Here is a 23,365-nt window from a genome sequence, read left to right as displayed (position 1 = left end):
ATCATAGTTCCATCTGCATGCGGTCACACTATTCAAAACAGAGTTGAAACTCGATCAATACTACTTCCTTTGATATTGTATTGATAATAATGCAAAATTTTCTGAAATAATCAATAAAAATAAAGGATAACATCAGTTTTAGTCCAAGTGCAATTATAACATTTAAATGGATAAGCTTTTATCGCAATGATTTTATCGAGAGGGTGAAATGTACTGTCTTTAACCTTATCGATAACTCGTAGCTCTAAAACGGCCTGCCTCTATCTGTCTCAGCGAGAAGCTTCTGATGAAAATATTGTGAAAAATTGTGTTTAGTGTGCTAAAATTCAAGCAATTGTATTACTAAATAATGCAATTAGTGTTTACATTATGCCCACCACTGGCAGTTATTTGTAACTGACGTGCACAGTTTAGCTAAACGTTACAAAATTTGTGTGTTTTTGATTGTTCGATTTTTCACACATAAAAAAAAAAGTCCGTGGTAGTGTAAAATCTGGTTATTTGCGAGAGCAAAAACAATTTGAAAACGCGAAAAACTAATTATAAGCACAGATGTCATATTAAGTAAGCAGCAAAATTGCATTTTCGAACATTTCCGCTTGCACCTGGTTTCCGTGGACGTGCTTTGGATCCGTGGATAACAGAGACGCAAAGGTATTGAGTCTACAACGAGCACACGTAGAGATGAGCGCGTGATTGTCTCACTCCCCAAAAAATAAAATAAAATGAAGCATGCCTGTATATAATTTAAGTTGGAAATAGACAAGTATTAACAATTTTAATAGTACACAAAATTAGTTTGTTCAAGTAACAAATGACATTCACATTTTACACAATATTTCACACTTTAAAGACTTGGGGCGTGAAACTTATATACGGACGGCCTGTCACGCACACATCTCTTAGTCTCGCACTTCAAAGGTCGGGCGATTGGCGATGTTAAAGGCAAAGACGTTTTCTTTCTCTTCCACTGATTTTAATTGTTTTTTCTTTTTTTTTCTTTAATATAGATAGACGCCGTGTGGGGTTGGGCTTCCGCCCCGCTGCGCTTAGCGGCGAACAGAATGGGCGACCCTCTACTGCCTGGCTCTACGGGCCTTGGCAGCGGCGGTACAGCCGCTGCCACCGGAGGCACAGGCACAACGGGCACGGGCCTGGGCAGTGGCGGCACTAGTGGCACCGAGCGCCCACCCTCGCCGGCCCGTCTCACTCACACATCGGAGAAGCATCCGAAAGTGACGCTCACCGAGCTTAACATGCTGCGCCGCCATAGAGAGCTCTGCGATGTGGTGCTCAATGTAGGCGGACGCAAGATTTTCGCTCATCGCGTCATACTGAGCGCCTGCAGCTCCTATTTCTGTGCCATGTTCACCGGCGAGCTGGAGGAGTCGCGCCAAACCGAGGTCACCATACGCGACATCGATGAGAACGCCATGGAGCTATTGATTGATTTCTGTTATACCGCTCACATCATTGTCGAGGAGTCCAACGTACAGACGCTGCTGCCTGCCGCCTGCCTGCTACAGCTCGTAGAGATTCAGGATATTTGCTGCGAGTTTCTCAAGCGCCAACTCGATCCGACCAACTGCCTGGGCATACGCGCATTCGCCGACACGCACTCCTGCCGCGAGCTACTGCGCATTGCCGACAAGTTCACTCAACACAACTTCCAGGAGGTCATGGAGAGCGAGGAGTTCTTGCTATTGCCCGTTGGCCAGTTGGTCGATATTATCTGCAGCGACGAGCTCAATGTGCGCAGCGAGGAGCAAGTTTTCAATGCAGTCATGTCCTGGCTTAAGTACAATGTCGCTGAGAGGCGACAGCATTTGGCACAGGTGAGTGGGATAATAAAAATTGAAATTAAATTTTTTCTTATTATGTAATTTATATTCATAGGTGCTTCAGCATGTGCGCTTGCCGCTACTCTCGCCCAAGTTCCTGGTGGGCACTGTGGGCTCGGACCTCTTGGTACGCTCGGACGAGGCATGCCGCGATCTGGTCGATGAGGCCAAAAATTACCTGCTCCTGCCGCAGGAACGTCCATTGATGCAGGGTCCACGCACCCGTCCACGGAAACCCACACGACGTGGCGAAGTCTTGTTCGCAGTTGGCGGTTGGTGTTCCGGCGATGCCATCGCCTCAGTCGAACGTTTCGATCCACAGACCAACGACTGGAAAATGGTTGCACCCATGAGCAAAAGACGTTGTGGCGTCGGTGTTGCCGTTCTCAATGATCTACTCTATGCCGTTGGCGGGCACGATGGCCAGAGTTATTTGAATAGCATAGAGCGCTATGATCCACAGACCAATCAATGGTCCTGCGATGTGGCGCCCACCACATCGTGCCGCACTAGCGTCGGCGTAGCGGTGCTGGATGGCTTTCTGTATGCTGTGGGCGGTCAGGATGGCGTCCAATGTTTGAATCATGTCGAACGCTATGATCCCAAGGAGAACAAATGGTCCAAGGTGGCACCAATGACCACACGCCGTCTGGGTGTTGCTGTTGCCGTCCTGAGCGGTCATCTCTATGCCATAGGTGGCTCTGATGGCCAGTGCCCGCTCAATACTGTAGAACGATATGACCCAAGGTAATTGTGTTCTTCAAGCCAATTTAATAATATCTAATACGATATTTGTATATCTAATTCACGTATAACAGACAAAACAAATGGGTTGCTGTTAATCCCATGTCCACTCGCCGTAAACACCTTGGCTGCGCCGTATTCAATAATTATATTTATGCTGTCGGCGGTCGCGATGATTGCATGGAGCTGTCCTCTGCGGAGCGCTACAATCCGCTAACCAACACCTGGAGTCCAATTGTGGCCATGACCTCACGACGCAGCGGCGTAATTTATAATTTATTATAGACTATTTACAATGTTTACTAATTTTTGCCTTTTATTCAGGTCGGCCTAGCCGTTGTTAATGGCCAACTGTATGCTGTGGGCGGCTTTGATGGCTCCGCCTATTTGAAGACCATTGAGGTCTACGATCCAGAGACGAATCAATGGCGCCTTTGCGGCTGCATGAACTATCGCCGTTTGGGCGGCGGCGTTGGCGTTATGCGCGCACCTCAGACTGAGAATTATATGTGGTGCGCAAAATAGTTTTATCTAGAGTATTAACTATAAAGTGATTTCATTCTTACCTGCATAACGTTATTTTGCTCCTTTTTTTACACATTATGCACACGCAAAAATGAACAAACGTAGGATAAGGAAGGATTCGGTCGTCTGATGGGAGCAGAAGCCGACGTCAGCGTTGCCATCTCAAACGTTGCCGCCGCCGCATTTCTACTGAAGGAGCATCAACAAAGAATACACAAACAGGTCCACAGCAAACTGCAACAAATCGAAGCCAAATTTTTTTCAGCGTTATGATGTCGATGAACATTAAGGACGTAATTGTATAATTGATTGTTAATTGTTTCCACATTTGGTAGCGCGTTAAAAGAAAAATGTTTATTGTATCGCGAGTTTTTAACAAATATTCAAAGTGTTAAATCTAAGCTAATGAAAACCCACACCTACATATATACATATTTAACATGAATGGAAAATGTATTTGGCAACAAATCCTGCATGTTCTATGTAAAAAAAACGAAAACACACACACGGTTAAAATTTCCAGGAAATTTCTAACATGCCTTCTCCCTAAAACAAATAATCTACAAGTTCTCGAAAACAAAAAAGAAAAACTCACGCACCCTCACAAAAACAAAGCATTAAAAATCAAATATAATATAGAATTCGATTATAAATTAATTATGCATATTGTAAAATGCTATGATAAACAAACCAAGAAATATGTATTCGAAAATAAAAACAATAATATTGCATGTAGGGCTTATAAAAAAAAAGAGAAATTTAAATCATAGTTGCATTAAGAATGAGTAATAACAAAAATAAATAATTTAAGTAAATAAGCCCCATAAAGGACAGCTTCCTATCAAGCTTAAAAGGATTGAAATTACAATGAAATTTAGATCTTACCTAGTGCATAACTAATTTCAATAGAGACAATTAACGACTAACCTGCATACATATACATATACATCTAATAAATAGGTTTAAACTATTCTCGAAAACACAATTTGTTAAATGTTGTGACAGCTGCACAGCTCACAATATGTTGCTAAGGAACCAACTCGAAATAACATTAAAAAAAATCGAAAAAAATGACAGCTCTGATTATGATAGTAGGTTTTTATCTATATGATTTATTTAATAATCCTTGTTTCGTTATTGACTTATTAAACTCACACACACATACATTTATATATACATTTACATCATTCATATTTATTTATTCTTAATTTTTTAAAGAATTTTCGTCTCATTATGCGAGTAAATATTGCATAAGATATTATTATTTGAAACGTTGTTAATTTGGAAAACAAATTTGAAGTTTGCTTCCAAACTAGATTAAGAATAGCATTTAACAAAATTAATTTATATATATTAAGATATTGACACACTAAAAAATGCAAATCAAATCAACAGAAAACGTAAATAATTGCACAGTAAAAAAAAAAAAAAACACACACACACACACACAAAAATAAAAGGTATCACATATAAGATAATATATGAATTAAAAACTAAATATATCAGTACCGCATTAAATATATATTGCATTTTATATATTGATAAAGGGGTCAGCCTATTGTAACAGTTAAATTGTTTTCAAATTTTAAATTCTTAGCATAAACGGAATATCGATAATGCAGTCCTTACCGTTTCGATAAGTGATAATGCCAAATTAGGTCACCCTAAGCTCATGATTAAGTGCGTCCTTTAACAGTGTCCTAAACTGTTGATGTTATTTGTATGTTGCTTGCATGCAAAATAAGTTTGATTTCTAGGGATAAAATATGATGAATTTGCTTGTGCCGATTTGTCATTCTTATAGATATATTATATGGGCTATTGGTAAATAGTTTAAACAAAAGTTACTTGAAAGGATTTGCATAATGTAAATAAATTTAAAAACAGAACAAGATAAAATAATTTCCCTACCCTAAATTTGTTTTAGGACCTGTGATTGACATCAAGATGGAGCACAACGAGAGATGAGAGGAAGATAAGTTTATGAAGTTAATGACCATGAGAATCATGAAAGACATACATATGCAATTAGACCCCAGTAAACAAATTGGAAAAACTAGCCGCGCTATCCCAAACGTGTTAATATTTCACAATCTAAAACCAGTCAGAAATTACTGACCAACGCAGAGGCGATTGATTGGCAATATTTAAATGATATTTGCAATCAAATGACCCACAAACATACCCACACCAGCCACCGTCGTCATTATAAGTGTCCAAATATCTACATTCAAAGCAAACATGTCAGAGATCATATACACATGTGTGCACATAGGCCAACCAAAGCTTTTAGTCAAAAGTCCAATAGACAGGTTCATAAATCCATAAAACTGCGTAAAATTCACACAATCTTAAGCGGCATATGCGAGTTAATGACCTCAACAGGCGCAATCATAGAGATGCTGAAGGCTAAAGACATCCGACATCTAAGATGTTGGAGAAAATATATTGTTTGCTACATATATGTACATATTTAATGTAATAATAATAGTTAACTAATTAAAATATTTCATTGAAATTAGTAAATCATTTGGACGCATTCATCGACTTTTTCGCTTTGCCTTTAGCCAAGGGCGCTTTGCCCTTCAATTGCTCTTTCATCTTTCCCAATTTTTTGGCTTTATTTATCGAATTCTTATCCGTGTTGTCTTTTCGCTTGAGAACTTTTTCGGCTTTATCAATTTTCTGCAGCTTGACAGAGTTTTTAGGCGTTTCAGGGCGTATTTTGGTTGTTATATCCTCGCGATCCAGCGGCTTCTTGGAACGCATTTTCGCCTCCGATTTGCTAACCTTTTTCATTTGCAACATGTACTCCGGCACTTCGCCGCCCGAGTTCTTGATGATCTGGGCAATGCTGTGAAATCGGACATAATTAATCAATGTAATAAAGTTTGAAATTAATACTCATTTACCTTCTTAAATTGGCCGTGTCGTCTTGCGTGAAGAAGGTAACGGCACGTCCGGGACGACCCGCACGACCTGTTCGTCCGATGCGATGAATATAGGAAATCTTGCTGGGCGGAAAGTCATAGTTGATGACCAGATTGACGCCCTTGAAATCGATGCCACGCCCCATCAGCTCCGTGCAGATGAGCACCCAAATGTGACCCTCGCGAAAGGCGCGCACACAATTGTCGCGCTGGTGCTGCGTTCGCTCTGCGTGTATGACATCCACATTGATGCCGTCGTAGAGCAGCTCCTCGAACAGCTGCTTGGCACGTTCCTTGCTCTGCACAAAGACCAGCACGGGCGGCTGCAATCCCTGGCGCACCATCTCGCGCACAGCTAACAGTTTACCGCTCTCGGATCCCACGAAGAGCAGCTCCTGCTTCACCGTATCCGTGGCACTGTTCTGGACGCCAATTGTGACGCGCACCAGATTCTTAAGATGCCGCAACGCCCACTTGGCCACAGGCACCGTGTAGGTAGCACTGAAGAAGGCAACGCGCTTCTGTGGATTCGTGCAAGCGGCATAGATGTCATCCAGCTGCTCCTTGAAGTTGTTCTGGCCTTCCTCCATAAGACGATCCGCCTCGTCCAGCACAAGCCACTCAATCGATTTAAAGTCCAGCAGCGGTGGCTGCTGCTGCAGCAGGAAACGCACACGATTCGGTGTCGAAATCAGTATGTCATACTTCTGCTTGCATTCGGGTCCATATTGCTGCTTCGCCTCGCTCACCTTGCTGATAAAGTGTGTACGTAGACCTGTTCCTTTGGTCAACTCCCCGCACTCCCTGTAAATTTGCTGCGCCAGCTCTCGTGTTGGCGCCAGCACCAGTGCGCGTAAACCAGTAGTCTTATGGCAACGCAGGCCGTTTATGATGGGCGTGAGGAAGGCCAACGTTTTACCTGACCCGGTTGGAGCGCAGGCCATCAGCGCTCTATCTTTCAGCAGCACTGGCAGTGCCTGCATTTGTATAGGCGTTGGCTGTGCGAATCCATAGGATGTGAGATTTTCCAGCAAACGTGGCAGTAATTTGTACTCTGAAGTGCGCAGGTCATCAAATAACTTAATAGGTGCTGGCACATCCTTGCCCAGCACTGTTATTAAGTTCTGCTTGCGTAGAGCATTAATCTCTTCGACACGTTGCAGCTGCTCCGCCTGCTCCTTTGATAATTGTTTTTTGGCCTTTTTACGCTTGGGAGCGTTTTCGGCTGTACCAGTGTCAGCAAGCAAACGAAAGTCATCAGCTGCAGAGCAATCCTCTCCAGAGTCTGAATCTTCAGCTGGCTTAATAACAGGTTTTTGCTGAGGAGGTGTTTCCTTTGCAGCACTTACGCCGTTTGGCTTGGATGGCGGAGCCTGTCAAGCATTGTATTTAGAAATAGTTATAACTCAATCAATCAATACATACCGTACGCTTTTTGGTGAATCGTACACCAGCTGTTAATTGTTTAAATATATCATACGTATCCATTGTTTATTTAAATTAAACCAAATTTAGCGCACGTGCATTTGTTTTGTTTTTATTACAATGCTGCCAGATGCTCTGCATGCGGCAAGCAAGCTATCGAAACTAAGCACGAAAACATCGATAGTATATCAACGATAGCACGGTAACATAATTCGTATTAAACGTCGTTGATTTAATTTAAAGACATGTTATCTTGAATGAATGATTCTTTATTTGGTATTCATTCATTGTTTAATCACCCTCCTCAGTGTTAACCAATGTATCAAGCAGTTCCATACGCCGTCGTAATCCCTTTGTATCCTTCTCGCCACCTCCACGTCCTGGCAGATCTCCACCCCAATTAAATTTGCTCTCCCCACTTCCCTCTGTATCCAAATAATCATCTCCAAAGTCCACGCACAAGTTATGCATGGCACAAATGCTTTCCACAATTAGCCGCACCTCGTTCAAATCTCGCGCCTCCAATGCATACAAAGTGTGAAAGCGACGAGCTAGGGAGTCCATCACATTGTTAGACAATTGATAGGCGGGCTCCAATAGCGCGTTGAAGACGGAATCCTTACGGAAACATTCAGCCTCAATGGGACGAATCAGATAGGATTTGAGGGGAAAGCATGTGCTGCCAATTAGATAACTGTTCGCTGGCATTGTGCGTGGATTTAAAGCCAATGTTTGTCCGATTGGCGAATCCTCAAACGTGTACTCCTGCTCCAGCTCCACATAGCAATCGATGATCTTCTGTTCCCCATTGCAAATCAATTGCAAAACTACAGCTACGTCGGCATGCTCCGATTCCAAGAAAATTTCCAGGCGCTTTAAGGATATGATGCCAAATAGCTCCTGAAAGCAACTCAACTGTGGCAAGTTTTGAAAGCCCTGCAGCGTGCTCTGCTGTGCCTCCAGAGAATTCGGCCACTTGATGAAGCTCTCATAGTTATCGGAGATGATATGCCAGAAGCTGCGCACCACCTGCTGGCACAGCGACCAAGGAAACTGAAATTTGCGCGCAATCTCCTCAAAGTGCTCATCCGTGGTCAGTTTCCATAGGGCCAGTGAGAGGGTTGTCTGTGGCGCCGGCATGCCTGGCAGGGCATTTCGCTGTAGAATCTCCTCCAGAGCCTGCTGGATTTTCTGCAAGATATCATTTGTGTAACCTTTGCATTTTCTATACCGTTTCAATGTTACTTACCAGAAACGTTAGCTTTCGCATATGTAGGAAGGATTCGAACTGGGCATCCACATAGCGGTGCAGCAAATTAAGCTCTGCATATTTCCACTCACATTTGGGGACTTTGCTTGCTGGTTGCGTGGTTGCGGCTGCTGTCTCTGAGAGGTGTGTCCGCTTGAGCTTTCCCTTCACCTGCCCGGCGGCACGTTTTTGTTGCATCAACGCAAAGATTTCCGCTTCGTCATCCTCACTGGCATCGAGCAACGGAAGAGTGCTGGAAAAGAAACCTGCCTGCTTTGGCTGCTCATCGATGAGCAAATCCTTAGCAATAATCGTGGCTATATTTGCCAAAACCGCTCGTTCTTCCATGCCGTCAGCAAAACTTTTGTGTCGGCTAAAGATTTTGGTATGAGTTTTCGTTTCCACCCTTAACAATGTTTGACAAGTCCATCAGCTGACAGTATTCAACTGAAAGCTGTTATTTCAAATTCAATGCGTTTTTTATGTTTATGTAAAGGCATTCAAAAACATTTAATATACACATAATAACAATAACTGCTTAAGAATACTCAATAAAACGTAAATTAAATAGAAATTCTATAGCAACTTTTCAAAAAATCTACAGCGTTGCCAGACTCTCACTGTTGCAGCATATTCGATAGTCAAACTAGCCGAAATCGGTATCGGCATTAACCGTTAAATTTGGGCACTGCAAGGAATACCATGCATATCGCATTCCAACGGAACTGAAAATAAAATAAGCAGTTAAAAGTAATTTTCAAATGAGGTATATTTTGTTTATTGAATTGCAACTTACCTGAACCGGGTTTCTTGATTTCAAACAGATCCCATGTACACTCATGCAAGGTAGGATTTGCATAGGCGACGCCCGGGAGATTTTGTATTGGAACAGCTCCAGCACGCAGTTGCTTGATACGTTGGCGCATCGTCGCCAGTATTTCCGCATGTTGCTCTGAATAAGCAAGATTGTTGCGTTCACACGGGTCGACGCTCATGTCGTACAGACATTCCTCCAACAGGGCATTGCAACCGCGCTGCATATCGCCGCAATCGACCTTAGCGTCTATCATAATGTTTTTCATGCGATGCTGCGTAAGGCGCTGCTGGTCAAAGCGGGCAAGCGCTCTCGAGGCAAGCGAGTTGCGCACCTCCACCACATAACGATTGGCGCGAGGATCAAGGTCATCGAGTTCGCGCTGCACCAGCTGCTGATCGTACTGCCCCGCCAAGGTTGTTCCATTCACATACTTCCAATAACCCAACAGCAGCGAGCTCACGTTCCACACATCGTCGAGACTGTGCAGAATTTCGCGTGGCACATGTGGTGCTTCTTTTGGGCCCGACAACTGTGGCCACAAATCAATGCCATCCAGCTGCAGCGAGTCGGGCAGCTCTATGCCTGCAGCATGCGCCAATGTGGGCAGGAAATCTCCAACATAAATCGGCTGGGTAAATACACTGCTGCGCGCCTTGAGCAAGGGACTCCAGATAGCGCCGGCCACCCGCAAGCCCCCCTCCCAGGGTGAATTCTTCTGTCCCTTGAGCGGCCAATTGGAGCCCGTATTGGCGAACATGCCCACCGAAGGCGCGCCATTGTCTGAGTAGAAGATCACAATGCTGTTCTCCAGCTGCTCGGCACGCGCCAATGCGCCTATCACACGGCCCACGCTCTGATCCAGCTTCGAAACCATAGCTATTTAAATATTAATTAATTAATTAATCTTAATTAATAATTGCATTATTAATTACACTCTTAGCTTACCTGCATACTTCCTGTGATTCGGATCCTTGATGTGGGCGAACTTTTGCAGCTCCTCCTCTGGCACCTGCAATGGATCATTGTCGTTGCCCGTGTGCACGGCCAGGTGATTGATCATGAGGAATAGTGGCTGCTGCTTAGCAGCAGTCTCTTGTATCACACGCTCCGCCTCATTGGTCAACAAATCCGTCATATAAACGCCACGATCTGCACACTCCACCTCCATGTTTCGTCTAAAATCATAGCCCATTATGTACGTCTTGTCCGGCATTTGCGAGCGGCGCTGATAGTAATCAATATATGCACCCCAATAGCCATAATGATAATCGAAGCCCCGGTGGGTGGGCGTGAACTCCGGCCTGGCGAAACCCAAATGCCATTTGCCCACCAGATTCGTTGAGTAGCCCGCCGCCCGAAAGATCTCTGGCATCAACGTGGTATTCAACTTTAAGGACCATGGCTCCTGATTGCTAATCACAAAGTGCTGCGTGCCTGAGAGTTAAGTCTATACATAAAAGAGATCAACTAATACGCATTTACAAATCTCACCTGTGTGTATTGGGTATTTTCCACTTAGCAGTGCGCCGCGAGATGGAGTGCACATGGCCGGCGCATAGAGGCGATCCAGTAGACGTCCATGGAAGGCCAATGCATCAATATTCGGTGTAAGAAACTCACGTCCGCCGCGTATGCTCAGATCGTCGAAGCCCTATAATTCGCAGTTGATGAATGTTAATTATCTATATGCCGTCGACCTACTCCGATCTATAGATTTTCTCATCTCTATTACCATATCGTCGGCCATTATGATGATTATGTTAGGCAATTTACTGCCAGTTCTTGTCGTGTTTGTCTCGCGGTCGTACGCTTTAACCCATCCGAGATTGAGCAATAGTAAAAGTGCTGATAAGATGACGACGCGCATTTTGATGAATGAATGATAATATGAAAAATATTTAAATGCCGCTCCAAAAACCGTTCGATGCGGCTGCTCAAAAACGACTGATACAAGCATTATCTACACAGCAGTTGCTTGTGCTGCTGCTGCTGCTAATGCTGGAACTGCTGGAACGCTACTGCTGCAGCAGCAGAGACACTGATCAAACACCGCTCAGAGACAACTTAACAATTAGCAGTCGGCTGTATATCTCACGGCGTTTTTGTCATTTTAATGTCAAGTGGCAGTTAAGCAACGGCGGCTGTCGAACCTAACAAACCTGAAATTTTTATTGAAATTGATAAATAAAAAATGCTGTATCAATTAGAGCAGCTCGACGGCATTAGAATGCAAAATGTGTGGCGAACTTTTGGGGCTATAAGTTAAAGAATACGGAAAGCAAACATTGGCTTACGTAAATATCGACTGATAGCCTAAAAGTTACGTGTGCTAGACCAGCAAATACCCTGTAGTGAGAGTGGGAGGGAGAGAGAAGCGTAAGCAATAATAAAGTTATATTTGATTGCATTTTTCTTATCTGCAATTAGGCAGATTGTTGATACGTTTTTTATTTATTTATTTTTTTTTTTTTTTTATTATATTTTATTCCAGTTTAATTTATATATTCATTACTTAATGGCCCTTTTAATGGGTTACAAATTTCAAGTATTTCTGTGTACATACTGAAACATTAAATTAATTTGAGCCTCTTCACAAGCTGCCGCAGTCTTCGATAATGACTTTCTTCGAGGTCTTGCCGGAGTTGGAGCCCATCGTCTCGACTTTGGCTATAATATCCATGCCCTCCACAACTTTGCCGAAGACAACATGCTTGTTGTCCAGCCAATTGGTCTTCCCAGTGCATATGAAGAACTGCGAGCCATTGGTGTTACGTCCGGCATTTGCCATAGATAGAATGCCCGGACCCGTGTGCTTCAGCGTAAAGTTTTCGTCGGCAAACTTATTGCCGTAAATCGAACGACCCCCCGTGCCGTTCTGATTGGTAAAATCGCCGCCTTGACACATAAAGCCCGGTATGACGCGATGGAACGGGCAGCCCTTATAGCCGTAGCCCTTCTCCCCAGTGCACAGAGCGCGAAAGTTTTCAGCGGTCTTGGGCACAACGTCTGAACGTAACTCCATCACAATACGGCCGAGTTTTTCGCCCCCGGCGTTGATGTCAAAATAAACACGTGGCAAAGACATATTTTTTGATCAGCTAAATAAAATATATAATGCGAGGTTTGTGAAATAAATATTAAAAATAAATTTTTGCCAACTCACATGAGAATTATCTACGAGGGTTTTATTTTATTTATTTTTTTTTTTGTTTAGTTGTGTTCCGTAGCACGGCGAAAATTGAACTGAGAAATCGGAAATTTAATGGCCTACTATTTCCTTGGGATGCGAGTCTCTAGGGATATTTCTTGATAAGAAATCGATAAATGTATTTTTGGGTATTTTATGCTTGCTGTCAGTCAGACTAACCCCATCTGATATTTTCAAATTTAGAATAAATATTCTCGTGATTTTGTTAAAAAGAAACCTTTTCGAAACTGATGGAATCGGTGGAACAGGATGGCGAGCAGGTCAATCGGGACGACTTGATCCTACAGCAGCAGCGTGAAATCGAGCGAGAGGTGAGAGCTGCAGTTCATTCACATGCTGAGATGACTATTCACTTTCGTGCCAATCGATTATAGATCAGCGACTCAACGCCTTTGGTCAGCGACCAATTGCCGTTGACCTGCTTGACGGCCGAGTATAATGGGGATGCGGTTTTCACGGCCAAGATTCAGGCCTTGGCCAGCAAGTATAAGTATATGCGAAGAACTCGCCCCGATGGCAATTGTTTCTTCAGAGCCTTTGCCTACTCGTATCTGGAGTGGTTAATCTCGAATAAAGCGGCCTACGATAAATTCCGTCAGATTGCAGAGACCTCGAAGGATAAGCTGATTCAACTGGGTTTTCCAAGCTTCACATTGGAAGATTTTCATGGAACTGTAAGTTCATAGCTACACACACACAGAAGCTCTATATGATCTATTGTAAATATATTGCAGTTTATGGATGTTATTAATAGAGTTAATCCGGAAAATCCTGGTGGAGTCGAGAAGAATCAAAGCGAGCTGCACACCATCTTCAACGAACAAGGCTATTCGGATTATGTGATTGTCTATCTACGTTTGATAACCTCCGGCAAGCTGCAGGAGGATGCCGAATTCTATCAGCACTTCATCGAGGGTGACATGTCCATTGAAGAGTTTCGCCATCAGGAAGTGGAGCCAATGTTCAAGGAATCCGATCACATACACATCATCGCACTCTCCGCTGCCCTCGGTGTGGGCGTGCGTGTCGAATATCTGGACAGGGCCGAGGGTGGCACTGTCAAGGCACACGATTTTCCCGAGGGAGCTCAGCCTATGGTTTTCCTTATCTACAGACCTGGACACTATGATATACTATATCCGAACTGAATTTGGCTAACTCGACAATTACGTGCTGTCAATTTAAACCAAATTACCTATTCGTAAACAAGGGATTCTAAAACAAACAAAAAACCAGAGGAGTTAGTAATAAAATAAATAAGTGGGAGCATAATTTTGTTGTACTTGAATATGTTTTAGGGTTTATGTACTACTGGCAGTATGATAATCATCTCAATTGTTTTTGCCATATTAACATATATATGTAGACATAACGAAGTATGTAGTAGTATATAACATTAACCAAAAGATAATTTATTTCGTAGAGATCTAGAGATTTTTCCAATCTTCGTTTCGCATAGAATGCACAAAGCGGAATTACGAAAAATTCGCTCTATAATTATATAGATTAAGTTACATTAGCTGTTTGTATTTAGGTAATATATAGTACAACCAACTTATTCTCTCATAAGGAAAGGGACTTGCCTTGGTTTTACTGTTTTATATTGCAGTTGACTGCGATTAACTATATAAAGTATATATAAAATAAATATATATACAATATTAAGTTTTTCGATTCGATACACCCCAATAGACAAACCACAAAAAAATAATGTTCTAGTGTTGAGGTAAAGCAATGAGTATCCAGTATGTCTCATAATAATTAGAGATAGGAAATGTTAATATATTGTTTTCCAGCAATATTACTAAATAATATATAATTTTTTCGAGTACATGCAGCCAATAGTCGTTAGCTTCCATAACATATTACGTTTATCTGCATTGCTTTACTCCAATGTGAATTCCAAATTTCAAGGTTCAACAATGCTGAAAATGTTAGGGCAAAAGACAATAGATGTAAATATGTATATACATTTATCTAGATTGGTTTACACAAATGTAAATTCCAAGGTTCAATATTGCTAAAAACTATACTGAAAAGAAAATTTGCCACGCCCGCAGTGGGCATATACAAAGATCTTAATATCGTTTAAGAATTGACCACAGAGATGATAGATACTAGGGTACAATTTGGTAACTATACAGTATATACATATATAGCTGAACCGAGCACAGTTTGAATAGCTCAAAAGTTAAGAAATATTTATTAATCTTGTTCTTAAGCTTGCTCTAATATATAAATTAATTTTCTTTTTTAATTAAGAAATGTTCATGAACTTGAATATTTGGTAGTAGCTCCCATGGTATATAATCAGCTTGCTGGCTGCTTGATAACCTCATTCGTACTTGGCTCTGTTAATCACAATCAATTTTCGTATTGTTTATTGTCCATTGTCTTTTTAATTGTTCAGCGGTTTTTTTTTTTCTCACAGCTGTTTGCTGCGGTTATTGAATATTATTATTATACACGTTCTTTATGTCTAGTTTAATACAATTTACACCTTTGTTTACAAGTGTCTACAAGCACTATTCAACTAAATTCTAAATTAAATGGGCCTCAGCAAGGCAACGACACACTCATACACACACATAGATAATATAAAATGTACACAAACACACACATTCAAACATACATTAGCTAATTTAAAGGCATTAAATACTCATTATGAGCTCGCTCTATGTTCTATATAGATTTATATATACATATATGTAAATATATATATATTCTCTCTCCATCACCAGACGACACTGCGCACAGCCGCCGGCAGCTCACAAATCGCATTATGCACAGGTATTGCCAGGAATCCGGCCAGCGCAATGCCGTATGAATCGGATTGGACGACCATGGACATGGCGAACTGCTGTCGACCCGGCGCTATTTCCTTGGACATGCGATAGAAGGTGTTCACATAGGCACCGCCGCCCAGCAGGCCCTCCCACAGCACGATGACAAACACAATCCAAATGGTGGGCGTGTAGAACCAAATGACTTCGGTCAGGAAGTAGACAACGTTGATGCACTGGAACACGGACATTAGCCAGATTTTGTTCAGCTGGAAAATGTTGACGGAGGAGCGAGAGATGAACACGCCTATCTGGTAGTCCACGTTCAGCCAGCGATACTGAGACGCCTTGTCCAGGAAGATGTTCTCAAAGTAAACCAGCTCGAACTAGGAATGGAGGCAAATCAATGGGAATCTTATAAGAAAAGACTGGACTTGATCTCAGACACTCACCAGTCCCTGGTTGATAAAGTACTCGAAGAAGTAGACCAGGCACAGCGGCAGCATATACTTAAACAGGTGCTTAATGTAGGACAGCTTCTCCTTGAAGCCCACCAGGGGCTTATCGTCGCTGATCAGCTCCTCGGTCGACTCGACTGTGGTGACGGGCAGCACTTGAGGGCGACGCAAGAGCAGCCAAAAGGCGAACGCTTCAATGGCCGGAAAGACCAACATGATCAGCATCGTATCACGTGGACTGACATCCAGAGCGCGCAGCGAGGCATAGCTGAGTGAGCCAATGACGCCAGCACCGCCAGTGCCCGAGGACCAGGTGGAGATGACATTTCTAGGAGCAGGAAATTTGAGTAAACCTAATCAATAACTAAACGAATAGCAGCTAAACTCACTTGTTGAAGCGCGAGGAGTAAGCCAGGAAGGTTGTTTCGCCAATGCCGCTGCTGGCCGAGGTAATGATGACGCCCAGCAGTGCCATCCACTCGGCATTTGCAAAGCCCACAAACAGGAAACCCGCTGCTGAGCAGGCCACAGCTATGCCTATGCGTACACTGTGAGAAAAAGAAAGGAAGTCAATATAAATTTTGTGAGAACTTTCAGACTAAACGACTCACTTAACCCAGAAGGGAAAGAAGGGCATCAGAATTTTGACAAAGAGCGAGGGCAGAACATCCGCCAGCAATATGGCGCCCGTCGATACCAAATGGCACTCCCGGCCCTTGCCCGTATCGCCGACCTCGCCCACCTCAGGCTGAAAGGAAGATATATAATAATAATAATAAATGTATATTTCTGTATATTATTTATAATCCCAGCCCACCTCATCATTGAACTGCGCTATGATGTCGTGCGCCGCACTCAGCATAACCACATAGCCGTAGTTGTTGCATAGACCCAGGATCCAGTAGGCGGTCAGATCTCGCCAGAGGCTGCGATCGTGCCGTATGCTGTGCGCTGCGCCTGTGGGCGTGACCACCACCTGTGGGTTGTGATCGCTATCCTCGGCCTCCTGCTGCTTACTGGACGCCGACATCTTGGGCAGGAGTACTGCAATTGGAAGACATTTTGGAATCGGTTAGGATTTGCTGTTAACCCGTAATGTCACTCGGCTTAGATAACCTGCCAGCAATTCATGATCAACATCTTCATCTACATCTCTAGCCATTTAGCCAACTTGCTTAACTGTTCTCTATGTACAGCTTTAGCCACCTTGGCCTATAATTAGTTCAAGTGTAGCAGGGCGAACGTCATTACGAAAGCTCTTTCCGCATTTACTGTGAAAGCTCTGCCTTGTTTAATAACTCATTTATTTCCTATGTGTGTGTGTGTGTGTGTGCTCGAGTGAGCTTTACTTATTAAGCTAAACATGTGCGTCGGCGGTCTTGAATGTTTTCATTGAGCAAGTTCAACCTAGTCGAACACATTTGGCCTGCTGCAAACGTGCTGCCAATGCTAATAAACTGTGCGAGTGATACAGCTTTTTAATAGCCGTTAAGTAGTGTAAATAAAACAGGATAAGTTATTATGAATCAGACAATATTGTTTGAAAAATGAAAGTCCGATTCTGAGATCAGAATACAGTTAAGCTGGGTTTTTGACGAGTAATTAAATTCTGTTTAATAATTTTGAACATATCTGATATTTTTTCGAATACCCAGAGAAACCAGTTTTAATGTATATTGAAGTTTGGCATATGGAATTATGAATTGCTGCTAATATTATTGCATGGTTTAGTATCTAAAAGTTCTCCCCATTAAAAACCACTTAGTATTTTCTAATCAAATGGCTTCTCTACTTTGACGAGCTGTGTAATTATTAAAGTACTTTGTACTCTATAGCAGATATTATATGAAATATACGATGGAATATTGACAGACCAAAGGTTGCATTAATTAAAATATACTGGCTTACAATGGAATATTCAATAAAATCAAGTGAGCTATAGAATTGAAAACATTTGATAATGAATATAAGAGAAGGTGATTGCTATATAAAATTACCATAAGGCTTATATAAAAGCGGATATAAAATTAAATCATCATATTTTATTTATGTAATTAATGTATGTATGTAATGTAATTTATGTATGTAATTAATGTTTGTATGTAATTTTCAAGCATGTACCCTGGCATTATATAAGATAATATAATGTATAATATAATATAAGATAACCCGCGACTTATTCAACATACATATATAATTTAAATTATAAATGTCATCACTTAACTGCAGTGGACAAAAGTCTGCAGCCGATAAGAATATGAAATGAATGTTGATTACGGCATAAGATGAGTTCAAGAGTATGTGAAACATTTCCCTGCCAATGCTTGGAAGAGTTTTAAGAGTAAATTAAATAATAGTAATAGTAGTATTCCTTTCCGTAAAGGATAAAGCCCGATATACCAATTCCACTTCATGAACAGTGCAAAGAAAGGAAGCAGAATACAAGTTTGCTCGCTTCTTACAGCTTCAAAAGCTCAGCCAATATTTTCGTTACTTTTTGTTATTCTCTCTTATTTTTTTAATTTAAAGCTGGCCAATCAGATTAATGACATTTATATACGCAAACAAATACTGAGGCTATTAGTAATTCCCCATATTAAAAGTCTATAAAGCGCTTTTATAATGTAATGTGATTTTGATAAACATATCGTTAAACAGTTTATGATTTGTTGAACTTTTAAGCCTATAAAACTAAATTTTTGTTTAAGACGATTTCTTGATAACACAGCAGTTGGGCGATAAGATTACAGGATGTCTTTCATATAAAGCATACGTTGCTTCAAATGACTTTGACTTGATTGAGTTTTAATTGTGGATATTGACCGAGAGCGATTGACGTACATTCTGAGCAAATATTTGTATTTGGCAAGCTGATGCCTCAAATCTCAGTTTATGGCTATGCAAATTGACTTTTAAATCCCCCTGTTTGACCTGTCAAAAAAGCAAAGCTTTTTATCAAGTGCGTCAGAGTTATTTACAGTTGAGCTGGACAGCCAACAATTAGAAATTGTTATTGATGTTGTCTAGGGTGTATAAATGGTCTTAAATTGTTTTGAAAATAAATATCGAAAATTTGCTATACTTTATGCGAACAACTGTCAGATGGAAATTAACTATATTATTATAATATCTATGTAATTAAAATAGAATTATTTAAGTGCCTTCAAGAGGTGTCGAACTGTGCCCGGATGTAAGTGGATCCAAAATAGTTTGCCTTAGCCCGAGAATTATTTGGCAACGTTTATTGCATGGGCAAAGTACAAAATGTTTGATTTGTTTACAAACACCAAAAACTTGTGACTCGGTAGAGACCGCAACGGATGAATAGACCAATGAAAGATGCGACAATAAAAATAAATGCAATACCCAAAGAGAGGGGGAGTGTGAGAGAGAGAGAGTGACAAGTGACTGGGCGGCTAGAAAGTTGATCAATTGTATCTAATCTAATTATCTCAGCGTGTTGCTTAGATGCCGCTGCAAATATGTGACCTTGTCAATTCCACAGATTAGAGACTAAATTGTGGTTGAGCTGAACAAGTCCGCGTGTGAAGTATTCAATTGAAAATAATTAAAGCCATATCGACAACACGTCGAGTTCCCGATAGAAGTAGAATTCGATCGCATTCTAAATGCTGATTCACTCGATTCACTCTCACACTCGATTCACTCAACGCCGTCAAGTTGTTGGCCCAATTTTGTAAGACAATCCCAGCTTAGTTTTCATTTGGCAGAGCCAGCGATTAACCCGACACCGCGACAATTTCAAATCAAAAATTTATTTTGAACTATAACAGAGAGTGTAAATTGATACGAGAGTTTGCGACATTTGCCTTGAGTTTTTAATTTAATGCATAGCACAATTTTGAGCTATTCATATTCATATTTCGGCTCTTCCTTATTTGTTTTTACGGTTCTGCATATTATGCCATATGAGTGTATAGAAACTGTACGAAGATATGAGCAAAGCGGCAAAGTGATTATTCTAGGTTGCGAAAAATAAAAATGAACAGCATTAATGCAGCTAAAGTCTAAAACGGGTTTGTTTTAAAATTAGTTTTGCTATTACATTTACTACATTTTTTGCTAAAAATGTAGAGCAAATATTTAGCAAAAAATTTAGTAAATGTAATAGCAAAATGAATTTTCAAACAAACCAGTTTTAGATATCAGCTGCGGCAAACATTTAGTTTACGAAAGCTATTTTGAAATAATTTTAAATTAATTATGGATTTTTAAATTTAAAATTGTCAGAAATATTGAGTATAAATTTGTATAAATTACTTCATAGATTCTTTTCATATGGTAACCAAATTAATAAAAAGCTTTATATATATATCTGTAATTATCAATCGAAAATTTTATCTATAAAAAATAAATAAATAAAATTTTAAACCAAATTAAAATTCAAATATATAATTTTGAACTAAATAATTTGTTACAATGAACTGTGAATTTATAATAATATTATATTTATAATAAATATTATAAAAATGTTATATATTATATATTTATATTTAAATTTTCTCTAATAATACATATTTATATTTAAAATTTAGTTTAAAATTTATTTAATTTTTTATTGTTTTTGATATATATTAATTATTTATATTTTTTATATTATTTCATATTATATGATTTTTGTTAATTTTTTTATTATTTTTTTAAATAAAATTCTTATTATTATTTTATATTTATTTTTTTAATTATAATTTTATTAATATTTTGTATTCCTGTTTTTTCAAAATATTTTTTTTTTTTTTAATTATTATATTTGTTCTCAATATTTTTTACCCGTTTATTTTTTACACCCTCCGCAGCACCTTATGCTTTACGATATTTGCTGCGACAAATTGTTTATTAACGGTCGTATACTTATGTCTGCTTTCGAAACGTGAGGAATTGTTTTTGAAGAATTCGAGATAACGTAGTCGAGGCGACGACCCGTTTCGCGCGTTTTAACGTTTCACGAGCGACTGAATCTGAGTGAACCGCCCACTTAATGAGCAAACCCACAGCGATGTTTCGCTTATTGACAGCGATTGCAGCGGCGGCAGCAGCGGCAGCAGCAACGCCAGCGGCGACTGCGTTGAACGGCAAAGACCCCAAGCGGTCACGCGAGTTGTGAGCGGCAGCATAAAAAGTCAAAGTAAAGCGACAGCAGCAAGAAGTGCCAAAGTGTCGATCAGGCAGTTAGCTAGCTATATATACATAACTATATATGCATATATGTACATGTATATATAAGAAATGATTCTCTAAGTTTTATTTTAAATACATTGAGCTATGAATGAACAGCGCGAGGCGAGCTAAATAGAGTTGCGAACACCTTTAAAGGGGCACGCAGCACAGAAGCGAGTTCAAACAGACGCTCAGCAATGTCAAATGTTGTTGTTGGTTTTCGTTTTTATATTGCAGCTGGTTTTTTAAGTTATTTTATGAATTTATAATGAGCTCTTTACAGTCATACTTGTATATATGTTTATATAGTAAAAGTATATGCCTTATTTTTGGCATGCAGTCAACACGTTCTTCTCATTTGTACTGGTTTTGTTAATATTATTTTAAGCCAGTCTAACGTCGCGTATACGCAATATGATCTAAGCACAGGCAACGTAAAAATATGCATAAAGTGAGACGTTTATTTTAAGCATTTACATTGTATTCAAATAAACTGGAATTCTTCAGCAGATTTACGTTAATTCTGTTCATTAATGTTATGCTGATTTTATTACAGGAATACAATACATATATATTTTGCAAGTAGAGTACAGTTTATATTACCCTTTAATCACTGGCAAGCCTCGCACTTTACGATTAAACGCGTCCAAACGACGTTAGCCAACTGAATGTGGCAAATTCAAGTTAAATACTTGAGTGCCAATTGACACAATTATCATTAGCTTTATCAGAGTAATACACGGACATAGATTAAGACGCGGTTGCAGGCAATAACAGTCCGATAAGGTGTACACAGGGCACGAGCTATATAAATCTTAAGATATCAGTCGAGACAACGTTTGGCAACAGCCTATGCGAATTTCAATTACTAAGCAAGGCGTACCATATATACGACTAGTAGATATGAGCATATATATGGGCTAGAAATATATTTAGAAGTTTAAATTGTCAAATGCGATTTGAAATGAAATCATTTGCGCGCTTGTTCAGCACGTACACAAAACCACGGGAAACAATTTAACATCGCAGCCGCAAAGTATGTAACTAAAAATATATATGTAATACATACATATATGTATGTATATTATGTATGTATGTATTAGATAGTGATTGACTGCAAGCTACCCTGTGCTGGTACAACTGTAAGCAACTTTGGAGACATTTTGAAATAGAATTTCTGTAAAGAAACGTGTGCTTAATTATGAATATTTGGTTAAATGCTGACCAAAATTTTTCTTTATATGCCACTCTAACTACTTAATAAATAAAAGATTGAGCAGTCGTAAATTCTTATTATTTATTTTCTTGAGAGAAGCTGTGTTCTTCCGTATAATGCATGTAGCCAGTGAGCTTTGTAGCGGACCGCTTAGTATGTTATGTTATTAACATAATGCTGTTAATAGCATAGCATGATAATGGGGGCCAGCAGCATTTCCTGTTAATGGAAGCTGGCATTAACACATACAAAACACTTGCTCAGCTTTAACATATACGACAAATAACGGTACAATTGCAAAGAATTATTATAGCAGAATAAAAACAGATCAAGTTTTCTGTTATATTTCAACTGCAACATATAACTTCTTCAGCTTTAAAGCAAATTACAAATGTATAGTGGTAAATGCAGCGACAAGCGAAAGTGAAGTGGAAAAAGCAATGCGAATAAGAGTAATAGAGAGAGAGGGGGAAAAAAAACGGGAAACATGTTATTGACAAACTGTTCTATCGAATGCAACATGCGGTGGGAATTCTATGAGCTGCTTCGGGGGGGCTGTTGCTGGGGTTTGTAATACGAGCAGAACTTTCGCTTGCACAGCGGATAAGCGAGTAACGTAAGTGTTGTAAATAATTTAAAATTGTCTGTCAATTTATCGTTGAATGTGATGTGCAGTGAATGGCTGAATTGTATTACAAGCTCCCCAAGGGATTGAGGACAACTTAAACAGCCTGTTGACAACAAGATTGAGATGGCAATTTGTCAGCATGGCAGTAATTTGTCATACAGAAAAGGTCCCGAGGCAGTGCAAAGTAATGATAAACGTTAACTTCATTTATTGAATATTTTCCAGTTCATTTAGCCAACTTTTATGTTTAAAAAATCAAATTTTAGCCGTTTCTATTCATATACCAAATGCCATAATTATTATTAATTGCTGGCAATGTTTTTGTGGCTAACCAGCGATTTGCCACGCAGCTTTTTTGATAAT

General features: G+C 40.2%; 6 protein-coding genes and 1 pseudogene across 12 annotated transcripts; 2 read left to right on the top strand and 5 right to left on the bottom strand.

The window, feature by feature from the left end:
* The first annotated feature begins 72 nt into the window (after positions 1–72).
* On the top strand, positions 73–4,630 carry dbo (Kelch-like protein diablo). Of its 3 annotated transcripts, none has more exons than XM_018007909.2 (6): positions 73–654; positions 1,011–1,835; positions 1,897–2,588; positions 2,660–2,849; positions 2,910–3,097; positions 3,216–4,630. In XM_018007909.2, the coding sequence occupies exons 2-6, from the start codon at positions 1,065–1,067 to the stop codon at positions 3,238–3,240; spliced, it is 1,866 nt and encodes a 621-aa protein (XP_017863398.1). In that variant the 5' UTR covers positions 73–654; positions 1,011–1,064; the 3' UTR covers positions 3,241–4,630. The 3 variants fall into 3 exon arrangements, with proteins under 3 accessions (XP_017863398.1, XP_089324577.1, XP_089324576.1); XM_089468451.1 differs by lacking the exon at positions 73–654 and adding an exon at positions 749–921; XM_089468450.1 differs by lacking the exon at positions 73–654 and adding an exon at positions 749–945.
* Positions 4,631–5,537: 907 nt separating this feature from the next.
* ais (DExD-box helicase 52) lies at positions 5,538–7,626 on the bottom strand. The gene is made up of 3 exons (XM_018005264.2): positions 7,466–7,626; positions 6,023–7,413; positions 5,538–5,964 (listed from the first exon to the last, which is right to left on the bottom strand). The coding sequence occupies exons 1-3, from the start codon at positions 7,526–7,528 to the stop codon at positions 5,637–5,639; spliced, it is 1,782 nt and encodes a 593-aa protein (XP_017860753.1). The 5' UTR covers positions 7,529–7,626; the 3' UTR covers positions 5,538–5,636.
* Positions 7,627–9,078, bottom strand: LOC108614752 (uncharacterized). The gene is made up of 2 exons (XM_018009000.2): positions 8,715–9,078; positions 7,627–8,656 (listed from the first exon to the last, which is right to left on the bottom strand). The coding sequence occupies exons 1-2, from the start codon at positions 9,060–9,062 to the stop codon at positions 7,757–7,759; spliced, it is 1,248 nt and encodes a 415-aa protein (XP_017864489.1). The 5' UTR covers positions 9,063–9,078; the 3' UTR covers positions 7,627–7,756.
* Positions 9,079–9,303: 225 nt separating this feature from the next.
* LOC108614423 (arylsulfatase B) lies at positions 9,304–11,603 on the bottom strand. The gene is made up of 5 exons (XM_018008540.2): positions 11,264–11,603; positions 11,023–11,182; positions 10,477–10,965; positions 9,511–10,407; positions 9,304–9,439 (listed from the first exon to the last, which is right to left on the bottom strand). The coding sequence occupies exons 1-5, from the start codon at positions 11,486–11,488 to the stop codon at positions 9,390–9,392; spliced, it is 1,821 nt and encodes a 606-aa protein (XP_017864029.1). The 5' UTR covers positions 11,489–11,603; the 3' UTR covers positions 9,304–9,389.
* A 368-nt stretch (positions 11,604–11,971) lies between these two features.
* LOC108614425 (peptidyl-prolyl cis-trans isomerase pseudogene) lies at positions 11,972–12,833 on the bottom strand (annotated as a pseudogene). The gene is made up of 2 exons (XR_016270015.1): positions 12,695–12,833; positions 11,972–12,629 (listed from the first exon to the last, which is right to left on the bottom strand). The product of XR_016270015.1 is annotated as a peptidyl-prolyl cis-trans isomerase pseudogene (transcript).
* Positions 12,834–12,870: 37 nt separating this feature from the next.
* On the bottom strand, positions 12,871–21,908 carry Cln3 (CLN3 lysosomal/endosomal transmembrane protein, battenin). 4 transcript variants are annotated; one of them, XM_089468456.1, is made up of 6 exons: positions 21,762–21,908; positions 16,798–17,024; positions 16,592–16,728; positions 16,370–16,528; positions 15,975–16,308; positions 12,871–15,908 (listed from the first exon to the last, which is right to left on the bottom strand). In XM_089468456.1, exons 2-6 carry the CDS (start codon positions 17,008–17,010, stop codon positions 15,474–15,476), a joined length of 1,278 nt encoding a protein of 425 aa, XP_089324582.1. In that variant the 5' UTR covers positions 17,011–17,024; positions 21,762–21,908; the 3' UTR covers positions 12,871–15,473. The 4 variants fall into 4 exon arrangements, with proteins under 4 accessions (XP_089324582.1, XP_089324581.1, XP_089324580.1 ...); XM_089468455.1 differs by lacking the exon at positions 21,762–21,908 and adding an exon at positions 20,772–20,977; XM_089468454.1 differs by lacking the exon at positions 21,762–21,908 and adding an exon at positions 17,097–17,306.
* LOC108614424 (ubiquitin thioesterase otubain-like) lies at positions 12,909–14,011 on the top strand. The gene is made up of 3 exons (XM_018008542.2): positions 12,909–13,050; positions 13,114–13,413; positions 13,474–14,011. Exons 1-3 carry the CDS (start codon positions 12,970–12,972, stop codon positions 13,885–13,887), a joined length of 795 nt encoding a protein of 264 aa, XP_017864031.1. The 5' UTR covers positions 12,909–12,969; the 3' UTR covers positions 13,888–14,011.
* Positions 21,909–23,365: the final 1,457 nt, after the last annotated feature.

This window comes from Drosophila arizonae, chromosome 4, assembly GCF_054131065.1.
Source record: "Drosophila arizonae isolate 15081-1271.41 chromosome 4, UAZ_ARI_1.0, whole genome shotgun sequence".
Lineage (NCBI taxonomy): Eukaryota > Metazoa > Arthropoda > Insecta > Diptera > Drosophilidae > Drosophila > Drosophila arizonae.
Note: the sequence above shows the minus strand (reverse complement) of the source record. Positions and strands in the feature narration are given on the sequence as shown.